General features: G+C 42.5%; 1 protein-coding gene across 1 annotated transcript; it reads left to right on the top strand.

Moving 5' to 3' along the window:
• Positions 1 to 2,445: 2,445 nt before the first annotated feature.
• Positions 2,446 to 12,631, top strand: MEOX1 (mesenchyme homeobox 1). Its single transcript, XM_020794070.3, has 3 exons — positions 2,446 to 3,791; positions 9,731 to 9,939; positions 12,376 to 12,631. The coding sequence occupies exons 1-3, from the start codon at positions 3,332 to 3,334 to the stop codon at positions 12,496 to 12,498; spliced, it is 792 nt and encodes a 263-aa protein (XP_020649729.3). The 5' UTR covers positions 2,446 to 3,331; the 3' UTR covers positions 12,499 to 12,631.
• The last annotated feature ends 1,361 nt before the right edge of the window (positions 12,632 to 13,992 follow it).

Genomic DNA, 13,992 nt, shown 5'->3' with positions numbered 1-13,992 from the left:
GATGGTAAGGAAAAGCTAAAATCTCCTCCTCTGCTGAGTGATCCCCAACAGGTTTGTAGTTTCTTGACGCAAAAGTGATGGGGCAACAGTGAAGCCAGCTGCTGTGAGTCCCAGTAACCCCACTTGTGTATGTGGAGGACGGGAGATAATACAGGGAGGTTCATGAGGGCCACTGTCCTTTCCATTGAAAGAATGGAGAAATTTAGAAATTTGGGATGTTCTTACCAAAAACTGAATCAAACTTTTAAAACCATTCTTACCTCAATAAATAGCCATGTATTCAAAATCAAACTATTTCCAATACAGAGTAAAAAAAGTTACTTTTCTGAACTCTAAACCTCAGAATCTCCCAAACAGCATGGGCAGAGCGTATGATGAATAAAGAGGTTCTGGGCCTTGTTATTTTTTAAAAAATAACTTTTTGAAGCTCTTTCTCAATATGCTTAAAGTACTACATCTTGTAATGAGGGTGAAAGAGGAGAGTGCAAAAAACAGTCTGAAACTCATCAAAAAAACTAAGATCATGGCCACTGGTCCCATCACCTCCTGGGAAATAGAAGGGGAAGATATGGAGGCAGTGTCAGATTTTATCTTCCTGGGCTCCATGATCACTGAAGATGGAGACAGCAGCCATGAAATTAAAAGACGCCTGCTTCTTGGGAGGAAAGCAATGACAAACCTTGACAGCATCTTAAAAAGCAGAGACATCACCTTGCCAACAAAAGTCCGAATAGTCAAAGCTATGGTTTTTCCTGTCGTGATGTATGGAAGTGAGAGCTGGACCTGACGTGCTCTGGTCTATGAGGTCACGAAGAGTTGGACACCACTAAACGACGAGGCAAAGTACCAAGTAGAGTTTTTCCCTGCAGAGTTTCATCCACGGAGCAGGCGCTATTCTCTAGTCTTCTTCCTCCTCCCATGTAGAGAACGGTATGAGGAAGCAAAGGTTCTCAGCCTGTGCTTCTAGCAATATTTAGAAGCATTGGCTGAAGATGCTTAGTTGTCCTTCCTTTCTCTCTTCCCTGTGCTGAGAGGCAACCAGGAGCGCTGGCTAGAAGGTTGGATGGTCATCCCACCTCCTCTCTCCTTCTGCAGGGAATGTGCGGTGGGGAAACATATTCTCGCACATGGAATTTCCAGCATCCAGGGGAGTCCTGGACTAAAACTCAGCCAGCTCTTGGAGTACAGGTTTACAGTGGAACAAGAAGTCTATGTGATCTTCAATGAGCAATTGAAATTGCTGTTACTAAAGTCCTACTTTCATCTCCAAATAAAGGGTGTAGAGTATTTAATTGATGGTGGGCCATCACTTTTGTTAGGAAGATTAGTTGTCAGTTAACAGCTCAAACTTGTTAATCTGTAAATTGCTACAGATTTTTTATTGGTGTTGTGTAAGCAGCTGCAGGCACTGCTGCTGCGGTTCTGGAGAGAAGCTGAGAAAGAGCGGGGGGAGAAAGAGGGAGAGTGAAAGAGCAGTACATTGGCACCTTGAGAGCATAATACGGCCTGCCCCCAACTTGGGGCATTCCAAAAATTGATCTTTTGAGTCAAAGTACAGCCTTCCTTCTTTACTGATTGGTGTGATTTACTCAGCATGAAAATCTAGAATATTTTAAAGAAACAAGGAAAAGCATTGAAATAAAGGGAGACATGCAGAAAATAAAATGCAAATGGAAGAGTAGGCAGTACCTATATGGACCATTAAAAAATCATCATAGAATACCTGAGCTTTTGTGGCCTTGGTCCACGAAAGCTCGGATATTATATGATGACTTTTAAAGTTGATTATTTAGATTTTCATGAATCATTTAGATACTTTTTTTCTTTTTTGCTATGAAAACCATGCATCCTGCTATCATGGAAACACCGTGGAATTCAAAGAAGCATTTAGTAACCATGATACGTCCAACACTTGGAATAAACTGGCTTACAATCAAAATCCGCCCGGTTTGTATTTCTTGAGTGCTTGAGTTCCAATAGGTTTTAATATTTTCCTAATTCAAACTGAGACTAATTTCAAAGGCATCAATATTTTCTCTGTGTATGCATCCTGCAGGACCAAACATCCAGATCCCACCACCTTTGTTTGTGCGACAACTAACAGCCACTCAAGGCTGCAGTGGAACACATCAAAGAACCACAAATGACACACAATTCATTTTCAAGATACACATGTGGGAATATGTAAAGGCCATTTTAAAGCTAGTAACAACAGAGAACATTCACTCCAATTGATAAAGATGTATTTGTGACTTATAAAGCATGAGCAAATTACGAATTATGATAGGACGGGTTTTCTTATAACTCCTGACAAGATCCTCTGGAAAAGTCATTAGCAAACTCACATACAAAGATCCCACTGGTCACAAAATCAGCCGTCAGGAAAGCATGCCTTTAAACCAAAAGACCACAAGTTTTGTAGCATTTTAGAACTGGTGTATGGGGCAACTCAAATTTCTCTCTTAGTCTTTGATCAAGGCTCATCCCTGCCCTGAAGTCTTTGCATCAAATCCCTTTTGCATTGAGTTGGAGGCATAAGATCCCAGCTTTTAAATAAATCTTTGTATTTAAGTATCTATACTCTTTTAGCATATTTCTCTCTCTCTCTCTCACACACACACACACACACACATCTAGTCCCTTTTAAACCCTTTTGGTTTACTTCCCTTGAGCTGGTACAAATTTTTCTAAATTGAAAATGTGGGATTTTTGTTTCTTTACTATGCAATAAAAATAACTTTGGAGTGTGAGAAGGAAACATTAAACTCCCCTTGCCTATATGAGTGTGTGTGTGCATTCCTCCTCTGTTTTTTTTTAAAGTACAGACAATGTTTCTTTAAAAGTCTCCATCTGCAGTTCACATTAGATGCGCCTCTAAGGTTTCGGGTGATTAATAGCCACATGCTTGGCTTTGGTTGGAGGGGTTGAGCTTGCAGGTTAAGCCCTCCCTCCCTCCTCCTCCTCCTCCTCCTCTCACCCTCAATGTCTCTCACATTTCCCTTCTTAAACTTGTCACTCACACCCCAGCAAAGTATTTAAAAAGTGTTCTCTGGACTTTGGCAGTTCACAGCAAGGAAGCTCCAAGCTTTAGAAGCAACAACAGAGAGGTGAAGTTCTCCTGGTGAAGATTTATGGAGAATTTTCCTGGTCTTCGTCTTCAACCCACAGACCCATGACAGAGCCAAAGGAACACGCTGGAGAGCTTTCTACTCACCAGAAGGGACTCCTTTCGATTCGGTTGGTTTCTGGCAAAAACTGAGCCTTCGCTTCCTCTAGCAACTGTGATTTCATTGATGAGCCTTCTATGATAGAAGAGTGTTCCCACAGCTAGATGGATCCACCTGCTGCAGGAAGCTGCATGAGAAACGCTCACCCCACGGCTACGCTTTGGGGGTGTCTGAGGAACCCGCATGCCGAGGCTGGGGGAGGAATGCCTGCCCTGCCCCATTACCCACAAGCCCCCTTTTCTTTCCACCATAAGCCAGACTTTGGGGTGTATTCAGACTTTTCCACCTCCTGTCTGGCTGCAGCCCCCCAAAGCATCCCTCGTGATGAGCGGGCTTTTGCAGATGAGCGCCATCCCTCCTTCCAGCACCCGGCCTGGCATTTCACCGCATCGGAGGGTCAGAGGCGGCTCACCGCAGAGCTGGCTTTAGGGACGGGGGAACCGGAGAACAGCAACCCTAACATGGTGGATGCCACCATGGGCACGAGTGAAAATTACATCTTGGCAAAGAATGTGGCAAATGAAATGGAGAAAAAAACATCCAAAAGGAAAAAGGGAGATGCAGGTAGGTGAAATTTTAAGTAGCCGTTCTCAAATGTGTTTGTTTAAGTGTCTGGTTTTATTCATATGTATCCTGGCTTCCAGCCCAGAATCTGTTGAAATATAAACTAAAACTGTTTAAATATACTATCATCATCATCACCATTATTGAAGGGAAACAAAATTCGCAGAGATACAAAGGAGGTCAGAGAAAATCAGCTACAGTACATTCTTTATTTCAGTTAAAAAGTATGGTTATCTCCAACACATGGCAATTTTTTGAAAAGGTGGCTGGTTTTGAGGTTGGTGATATTGCACAATGGAGCACTGTGTTTTGTTTTAATTAAAGCAACCCACCTAAATATCAATAATGAGGGGAATCAATCAGGGTTTTTTTGACAGGAAAGTATTCTACAACCTGGGCACCACCACAGAGAAGGCCTTGTCCTGTGCCCCAACCAGTTTGCTCCCCATTGGAAATAAGGAACACAGGAAAGCTTCCAGTTACAGAATGCAGACAGGGAATCAAAGTGGTCTGTGGAATCAAAAGCAAATTTGCACTGAATTTGATTGCTGCCCATATGATATTGAAGGGACTGGGCACATCTACCTTACAAATGGAATCCGTTTAGAAATTAGTTTAAATAGCATTTCCTGCTATTTCATTCCCACTATTTAATGTCGGGAATTATAGATCTGGGTAGCTACTGGGTTGTCCTTGTTAACAATCTTGCTGGATAGAAGTGTTACAGAAACTGGAATATTGCTCCTTCTCATGGTACCTGCTACACCTGCTTTACTACAAGCTTCTGCCTCGTTTCACATCATAGAACCAACACAAATTCCAGATATGAAAACTGCACCCAAAATGTAACTATAAACAAGCTATCGATCCTCAGACCTTACTTTTTGAACCAAAAGGCTCAGGGGGACAGAAAACGTGACTGAAAAAAGAACACAGATTCCATTTAACAGTGTGACCATCTCCAGTTTGGAACTCGGTGATGCTGGCATACTTTTCCTTCAAGAGACATAACAACCTGGGGCTTTTCCTGGCCTTTTTCTCCGCTGCTGTCCTTCCTTGCTCATCTGCAGTGCTTCTTGCAAGATGAAAGAGGAATCACACTTAAGACAGGTAGAGAAAGAAAGTGGCCAATGAAGGAGACTCACAGAATCATGGCAGAAGGAGCCACAGCTACAACACAGGGCTTTGTAACCTTTAAAGGCAGGTGCGTGCCTTTAACCCAGGTAATCACAATTCCAGGGTAACTCAACTCAGAGGGGATCAACACTAGATCATGATACCATTTAACTGCTGTTATTCCCTCCTATACAATCTGTAGCTTATTGAGAGAATTCTGTCTGTGACCTTCAGGGTATGATCAGATGGCTGCAAAGGCCCATGCCTGATTGCACCAAAAAGGGTAGTTTTACCTTTAATCTCCTTTAAAGCTATCTTTCAATCTGCTGGGGAATCATTCCAGTCTGGATTCAAAAAGTAGAAGCCCAAAAAGGTCCAGCTTGGGCACAGATTGAGGTCAGGCCAGAATATATTTCTTTATATGTTGTGTGATCACCAGGAAATAAACTGTACTGGATCACCCCACAAACGATCCAAATTGCAATTGATTTCCCAATATGATCACGCCATTACTATTATAGAAACCAAAAGCTAATCCCCCCCCCCGGAAATAAAACACAAATGGAAGGATGTTTACACATTTACAGGTGTTCTGTTGTTACAGTTCTCGTTTATGGTACCTTACTGAGTAGGGGGAGTAGGGGATTAGAAGAAACACCCTGACATGCTAGTAGATGCTCAATGTCCCAGATGAATAATTTGTTTCAAATAAGGTATGAGATGGTACATCATAATTAAAGGAGCACATAAGGCTTGAGGAACTTGCATTCTTATTGTTATGGAAAGCCAATAGCCCACCAAAATTAACTCTGAATCCCACCAATGATCCATGTGCCACTAGTTGAAAACCACAGTTATAGCGCATTCCCCAGAACTATTGCTACTTTGCATGAAGGAGGTATCATGGATAATTTTCAGCATCTTTGCATTTAAAGATTCAGGAAATGAGGGGTGGCATGAGACAGATTCCACAAAATCACTTAGGGTGGCCAGGAGTTTGAAAACATTCTCTCTGTTTAAAAAAATGTCCAGTCCAAGTCCTGGTTACAGATCAAAGTTCTAAGATGGGAAAGCCAAAATGGGCCAAGACAAGTTAGTTAGTACCAGGACTGCAGCTGAGCAGACCCATAGATCACTGGTCACATCTCTCTCAATGGGGAAATGCATCTTATGCAAATTACACTATTTCCTAACTAGCTTGTATCCATGTAGGTTTGCACATGGAAATTGTATACAAACCACTTTTTATTTTAAAAAAATTCTCTTTCTTGGACATGTAACTAAGCATCCTTTGGGCATTGTTGCTTGCAATGGGCCATAGATCTTTTCCCCTGCCCCACATCTCAGCTTAAGTTTATGCAGCAGTAGGGGATTGGGAGTTTGAGGTTCCCAGAATTCCCTGGAAAAATGACAGGAGCATTTTTGAGGAAGTTGCTATGTTGGTTTGCAGATTGCAATCCTGTTGCTGTTTATTGGTAAGGTCAGGTTAGGGCATTTTAATGCTTGTGGCAAAGGACAAGATGGCAGCTATGTACAGAGACCAATTGTACTGGCAAGCTGAATCTTCCTTCCATGCTTGGAATGGAATAGGGCCTGCCAGAAAAACTTGAAATTAACAGGCCTGTTTTGGAGGTGCAGAACAGTATCAGTGGAACACATTGCTTTCCCCTTCCAGGCAGGGGAACTGCCAGGGAGACCATGAGGAGCAATTGGATTCGTTGCTTCAGGTGCTTGCCTTACTCTGCCAAACAGTAGGGACGGTTCTGTTCATTGCTGTCCCTAAGCCTGCTTTTGTCAAAGTGCAGAGGAGTTTGCTGAAGTCTTCCTTGAACCTTAGGTTGCCTTTGGTTGAGATACTGGGTATCGGACAGCTTCCTTTTGTCCATTCCAGTTCCTCTTTCATTCTTCCTTATGAGCTGAAACACATGCAGTAAGTTTCTTTTGGATGTATTTTAATGCTAGATAGCAGGAACATTTGGCTCATATAACCCAGACTTGCATCCCAAGCCAGGAAAATATATAGCCAACAGCCCCCATCTGAGGCCAAAAATACTGAGACTGAGATGACGGGTTTCCTTTAGAAATCCCCCAGTTCATGCTTCAGATCTTGTTCAACAGACAAAGAAAGGTCATGATGAATGCTTAATTGGAGTCAATGTCTGCTCTGAATATCAGAGCCCATCCTGGAATTGGGGAGACAAGATGAACAGAATATAGCTAGGAAGCCCAGAGGGTTTTTTAATTTCCCAGTGGGAGAATCTGTCCCATATTCTATGTTTAAAATCTTTTGTCCCAAACTTATGATTTCCAATTTTTGGTACTGTTGTATCCAGCCTTGAAAGGACCAGGTTGTATCAAAGTGCCAGGTAAGTGTTAAAATGAGGAGCCTGCGGGTGTATGGCAAACTGAATTTAGGAGGATTGTAATTGAATGCTTAAGGAGGGGAATCTAGACTTTTAAGAGTGGAGTACTCAAAACCAGCTCTGGGCTTAGATGGATGCATTTGTCAGTTTCGGTTTCTCACACATTGCATTTTAAAAAAATATTCAAAATGAAGAAACGTGGAAACTTTAGTCACCTCCTCTAAAAATAAGCTGAAACAAAATTTACATGTTCATGAACAAAGTCTAATTCAATTCAGCACCACAGGAATGGGGTTTTTGAAACTTGCCTAATCTATATCAAGTAGTTTGGGGATTGTTGCAAGATATTTTTTTCAGACATGACTTGCAGCCAAAAATAGTGATCAATGGTAGAGATAAGAAGAATTTAAGGAACACATTATTTTTTTAGCACTGGAATTTGGCATTTGAAAAAACAACAATGCAATGTTTAAAGTTGCTTCAGGCCAAGACAAACTTAGCTAAGATATAGTGAAAGCCAAAAACACTTCTTAATGTACACTTTTCTTAGTTTTAAAGTTCAGGTAACTATAGAATTTCTCCTGGAGAAACTTTCTAGCTACGGTGATTAGCCATTCAATGTATTTCCTGTAGTTGTTGAAGTGTGTTCTGGATTACAAGCCATCTCTTTTTGTATGTAAATTTCTCTTCCTGGACTTTGGATTTTTGCAAAGGGAGGAGCCAACTTTTTGACCTTTCCCAAATAATTCAATATTCAGGGTGGGAAGGGGTAACTCTGTTCTGCAGTTGCAAAACTAGAAAGAGTGTATAGCACTAAACGGCACAGTTACATTAGTTCACCATTACTTTAAGCAGTTGTGGCTCCATCCTTCAGAATTACCTGTTGCTCCCCTGAACCGCAGCACTAAAATTTCCTCACTCTCGAGAATTCTAAGCACCTGAAGCAAACTACAAATCCCAGGATTCCATAGGATGGAATCGTGAAAGGTATTAGTAAAGGTAAAGGTTCCCCTTGACAATTTTTGTCCAATCGTGTTCGACTCTAGGGGGCGGTGCTCATCCCCGTTTCCAAGCCATAGAGCCAGCATTTTTGTCCAAAGACAATCTTCCGCGGTCACATAGCCAGTGCGACTTAGACACGGAACACTGTTACTTTCCCACCGAGGGGGTCCCTATTAATCTACTCGCATTTGCATGCTTTCGAACCGCTAGCTGGGACAAGCGACGGGAGCTCACTCCGTCGCGTGGATTCGATCTTACGACTGCTTGGTCTTCTGACCCTGCAGCACAGAGGCTTCTGCGGTTTAGCCCACAGCGCCACCACGTCCCACGTGAAAGGTATTAAACTGACATAACTATATAGTGGAGATACACTCCAGGCTAACCTGTGGCAACTTAAAGCCACACAAACTTTGTGTGGCATAGGTTCTATGGAGTGAAGCCCATCTCATCAGAGGCATGGAGTGTAACCTCAGCAAGTAGATATTTATAGATGGTAGGAGTGAAATTTGAAGTACAAAAACAGAAATACAAAAGTTGCCATTCATTGTTAACAGTCACTGGCAAATATCATGTTGTATAAGTTAAGTCTGCAGAAAGGAGACAAGATCACCGGGAGAGAGAGATTTTAGATAATTATAGACTTCCTCCTTCCATCCTGCAGTTTCTCTGACTTGCGTGGAAACCACTAGAGCAGCAGGACAGAGACTTCAGTCACTGAAAATGGGGGGGGGGGATTCTCTGCCTGCTTCCCCGAAAATAAGACAGGGTCTTATATTAATTTTTGCTCCAAAAATGCATTAGGGCTTATTTTCAGGGGATTTTTTTTCATGTACAACAATCTACACTTATTTAAATACACTCATGTCAACTTATTCTGGTTACTGCACAATGGTGGGAAGCGGAGTTTCACTTAACTGGGGCTTATTTTTGGGTTAGGGCTTATATTACAAACAAGCATCCTGAAAAATCATACTAAGGCTTATTTTCAGGTTATGTCTTATTTTCAGGGAAACAGGGTGGTGATGTAATCTATTATGGCTCCCACAGCTTTCTCAGACAAAAGGGATAACTCATGAGTCAGAAAAGACTGGGGATGAAGGAGGAAGCCTTTAATCACCAAAAATCTCCCTCTGACAGTGAGATCATCATCCTTCTGCAGGTGTAACTTACATAACAAGATATTGGCCACATGGAAGTGACAGCAACATATATTATCATTAACAGTTGTTCCAAGGTCACTTATAGAAGCCAAACACTTCTGAACTTAGATGGGAAATGTTTTGGTTTGCTGTCTATGGCATTCTGGGAGTTGTAGTACTCCGAACAACTCTGGTATGGTAAAGCAAAGTCTTTGTCAGAAAAGACAGAAGGAAGAGGTTGAGAAAACTGCCCCATTTGGGGTTATAATTACAGACAAAGGGTTCAAATGGAACATTTTCTGTTCTCCACACCTTCCAGAGAGCCAGGACACAGGCAGTGGCAACGGCAGCGCCACTTCCACTTCCACCAAGGCCGAAGCCAACAGCTCCTCCAAAGCTCGGAAGGAGCGCACAGCGTTCACTAAGGACCAGCTGCGGGAGCTGGAGGCAGAATTTGCACACCACAACTACCTGACGCGGCTCCGGCGATACGAGATTGCAGTCAACCTCGACTTGACGGAAAGACAGGTGAGGTTCCTCCTAGTCTTGAGACTCCACCTCTGTTTGTGTTGTCTTTTATCAGATAACAAGAGCTGAGTGTGTCACCCAGCCTGCCCTCATTTCCTGTATAGGTTTTCTGCCCTTAGGAATGGTGAAGCATGCTAGCCTCCTTAACGGTGTTAAATGTAAGAGTTAATTGACATCCCCCTTTTCCATGGAATAGGAGAGAGTGCTATCCCACCCCTTGCCTCTGGCAGCAAAAAGTCTTGAATAATAGGCCCTGACACTGCACCTCACCTCCAAATATAGCAATGAGTGGTATGTTTTGCAAAAGTAACCTGGAGTCCATGAATAATACTTGCTTGCTTGTTTGGTACCATTTCCATTTAGACTGGGGGGTCACATACGGCCAAAGGCCACACATGACACCCACCTACCCACCCACAGCCCGGCAAGGCAGTATTTTCATCAAAACTCTTGAATACAGTGGAATGCTTTTTTCAGCTTTAGGTGGAGGCGGTCTTTCAACCCACTCCTGAGCCATACCAAAATGACTCAAATGACTACCAAAAGTTGCTCGCTTCCAGCTAAAGACAGACACATCTATTAAACTTGATTTTGCTTATTTTCCTACTATTGGCTTAGTTCCATCTAGTTTGTGCACTGGGTTGTGAGTTACTATTGTTTGCTTTGCATGGACATTCAAATAAATGTTTATGTGCATGGTTTAAAAAATATGTATTGGAATGTATTTTTAATGCACAAAGTTTTTTCACCAGGTTTTCCTCTTGACCAAGGGATTTTTGGATTCATTTTTTAAATCTGCTTTTCATGTGAACAGTTTCAGAACTATAACATACGCATTTTAATGTATGTTTATCTTTTTCAAATGTACCTTTTAATGTTTTTGATTTTATACTTAATTACAGTTTTTAGAAAAGCACTGATTTTGAGTCTATTTTGTGCTTTGGTTCAAGATAGGCAAATTTATTAAATTTCCATTCAGTGCAAAATGAATTAACATCTCAACTAGCTCTGCTCCTGATGCACTTGAAAGTATACCTTGCCTTCGCCTTAGAAATGCTTGTATGCAGTTTATTGCTGGTTTGTGTTGCAGCTACTGCTCTGTAGGGTTTAAACACCGGTGGCTGTTTGCTGTTAAATTACCGCTGGAAAACCCAGTATTTGCTTAGCTCCTCCTCCTGCTGTTGTCATGAGCTGTCACGGAGGCATAGCATACGAACAGTTTTGGCATCAAAAAAAGAGGCTACCTTTGTGGTCCTTCTCTATGCAGAAACAGCTGGAACTTTTCAAAGACATCATCTCTTCTCTCACACAAGACCAAAGCCAGACATGATGTGGAAAGTCCATGACTGGATGTCATCTTCCCTCCCCCTTAAATAATGGGTATAAAAGCAGGTTTGAGTTAAAAGAGCAGAAAGGGGGGTGTTCATGATGCTGTTCTTTCTTCAGAGGAAGAGGGTTCAGTGCACTTAAATGACTGCACTGCTCAGGCCTTTTACATTCAGGATAGCAAAACCATGGCGGTTTTGATGGTGGCAGTCGGTCTTTTCTTTCCTTGCTTCAGACTGCAAATTAGTTTAGTGCCTCACCAGAATACTATGACAGTCAATCCCTTCCATCTTTTGGGAGACTCAAACAACTGATCACACGAGGAAAACACCCCTCCAATTGCACCAGCTTGGGAAAAAAAATAGAAGCATCCAACAGCAGAAGGGGGAAAAAACCTCTACAGTAGGACTGTGGCATTTGTGGGATCAATATCCACAGCTTCACTTGTCTGTTGCCAAAAAACCTTAAATAACACAAACACACACACACTCTAATATGCGTTTCCAAGGTGTATTGCCAGAACTGGCCAGAGATTATGCTATATATAGGGTTTCTATACTCATGCTTTCCGGTATCTGGGGGCCGGGCTTGAAACTGATTCCCCACAGATACTGTGGTCCTGCTGTACTTCAAAAGCAGAAAAAGGCCAGGATGATTTTTATTGGCCCTTGGGTTGTGTGATCTCTCTCTCTCTCTCTTTTTTAAATGAATGCACCCATTTTACTTCTGCAGCAAATCCTGTGCTATTTACCCATGTAATCTCAACTTAAATGTAGAAAAAACATTACAATCAAGTATACAATTAAAAGCAATACAGGGGGGCAGGTTAAACATCAGGGGGGTATGTTTAATCTGCCCTAAAAATTCTGAAAAGCCGTGTGTTCACATTCTTTTTAAAATCAGTCAGAATGGAAATCAATCACATCTCTGCAGGGAATGCATTCCCCAGTCTGGGAGCTACACCAGAGAAGGAAGTCCCCCCCCCCCCTGCCATGTGCTCGATAGGCAAGCCTATATTCTTAAGACATCCTTCTTAACTCTAGAGAAATATCAGTGTACACAGAAAAGCACGTTATGCTCAATGTATGCCTTTTCCCTCTTCACATGCAGGTTAAAGTATGGTTTCAGAACCGCAGGATGAAATGGAAACGCGTGAAGGGGGGACAGCCGGTGTCACCCCAGGACCTGAACATGGAGGATATGGACTCTGCGGCCTCTCCCAGCTCAGAATAGCCCTTCCTCTGGTGACTTTGAAGGGATGATAAGCCAGTCTCTTGGCCTATCATTTCCTAACCAGATGGCGTTATTCCCACCCATGGAAGACTGTAATGTGACCAAGGAAGGTGGAAGGTGCCATTTTGAAAATATCTGCCTTTGCTTTCCGAAGCAAATTTCTTCTCTCCGCCCCCACCTACCCACCCTGCCACTTTTTTGGTACTGAATAATTTTTTGCGAGCAATTAAAAGGGGAAATGGAGCTAAGCCGTGTATAGGTGGAATCCCAATGATTCTGATGTTAAGAAGACATGACATTTTAACAGAGTGACAGGCCACTTCGAAGCTGTGTTCACTCCCTATTTAACCCTCCCTCCCAGTTCATGTGTGTAAACTAACAACAACAGCCCTGCAGGTCTAAGGCAGGAAGCTGGCTGTGTACGATCTTGACTGGTTACCCCAGTTAAACACCACCCAGAAATTCTCACACAGCCAACTTCTGTTTTCTGCTTAAAAACAAAAAACTTCTCTTTCTCTGCCAAAAAAGGCTTCTGTTAAAAAAAGAGCAATGAATGAATTGAAAGAAGTGAAATAGTGCTTGAAGAAAACTTGCAGCTCTCTGGACAATGATGGCTCATATTTGTGGGGAACATAACCTGGGAATTTTGGTGCCAGGTTCTCCGCCAACCTGGTCTACAAACTGCCCATGGCTTCAGATGTTGTTCGACACTGGGTCCTACCATCTTTCACCCCTGAACACAGGGCTGATGGTGCTTGGAGTCCAACAGCATCTTTCAGGTCATAGGTTCCTAGTTCCCGTTTTACAAATGCAGGCAGAAGTTGGCCAGCTAGCTCATCTGCAAAGCCGGCCTTGCACAACAAACAAATAAAGAACGCTTCATGAAATCTATTTCTGTATTACATCTGTCTTCATTTTAAGCACTCTTAACTGCACTGTCTCTTGAGATAAGGCATTATTGGAAGTAATGCTCAGCAGGGCAGCTGATCTGGTGAATCTGAGCTGGAAAACGTTTTCACTGAAGCAGTGAAGCCTCTGTTTTCTTTAGGCCACAGCTTTTAGGCCTCAAATAAGGATCCACACTACTCGTTCCAGCTTAGAGGAGGCAGGGATCATCCCTCCCCAAAACCATATGTCTGCTGGTGGGACCCTGGCCGTAGTCTTAGCCAGCAACAGTACTCTAGCAACCCGATTGTATTAAGCTGCAGAGAAGCTGAGGACTTGCATGGAGGGCAGCCCTGCTTTAACAGCTCAGAAGCTACTGCATTTACCATCTTTGTGTCAAAACAGATGTAACATTTTAAGCAGTCTGCCCTTTTTAAAATCTCAGCTTTATGCACAGTTACCTGAGAGTATGTTTTATGGAATGGAGCAGGACTTAATTCTGACTAAAGATGCATAGAAATCCCACTGATTTGTATACCAACCAGGCATGATGAAAATAGGGTCAGTGATCATTCTTGCCCCTCACTGTTTGGATAAGATCTCTCCATT

This window comes from Pogona vitticeps, chromosome 6 (genome assembly GCF_051106095.1).
Source record: "Pogona vitticeps strain Pit_001003342236 chromosome 6, PviZW2.1, whole genome shotgun sequence".
In the NCBI taxonomy this organism is placed as follows: Eukaryota; Metazoa; Chordata; class Lepidosauria; order Squamata; family Agamidae; genus Pogona; species Pogona vitticeps.
This window is presented reverse-complemented; position numbering and strand designations above follow the sequence as displayed.

Excerpts from the sequence above, each read along its gene's own strand:
- MEOX1 (XM_020794070.3), top strand. The coding sequence starts at position 3,332 with ATGGATCCACCTGCTGCAGGAAGCTGCATGAGAAACGCTCACCCCACG. Across the intron at positions 3,792-9,730 it reads AAGGAAAAAGGGAGATGCAG|AGAGCCAGGACACAGGCAGT; the intron begins GTAGGTGAAATT and ends CACACCTTCCAG. Across the intron at positions 9,940-12,375 it reads TCGACTTGACGGAAAGACAG|GTTAAAGTATGGTTTCAGAA; the intron begins GTGAGGTTCCTC and ends CTTCACATGCAG.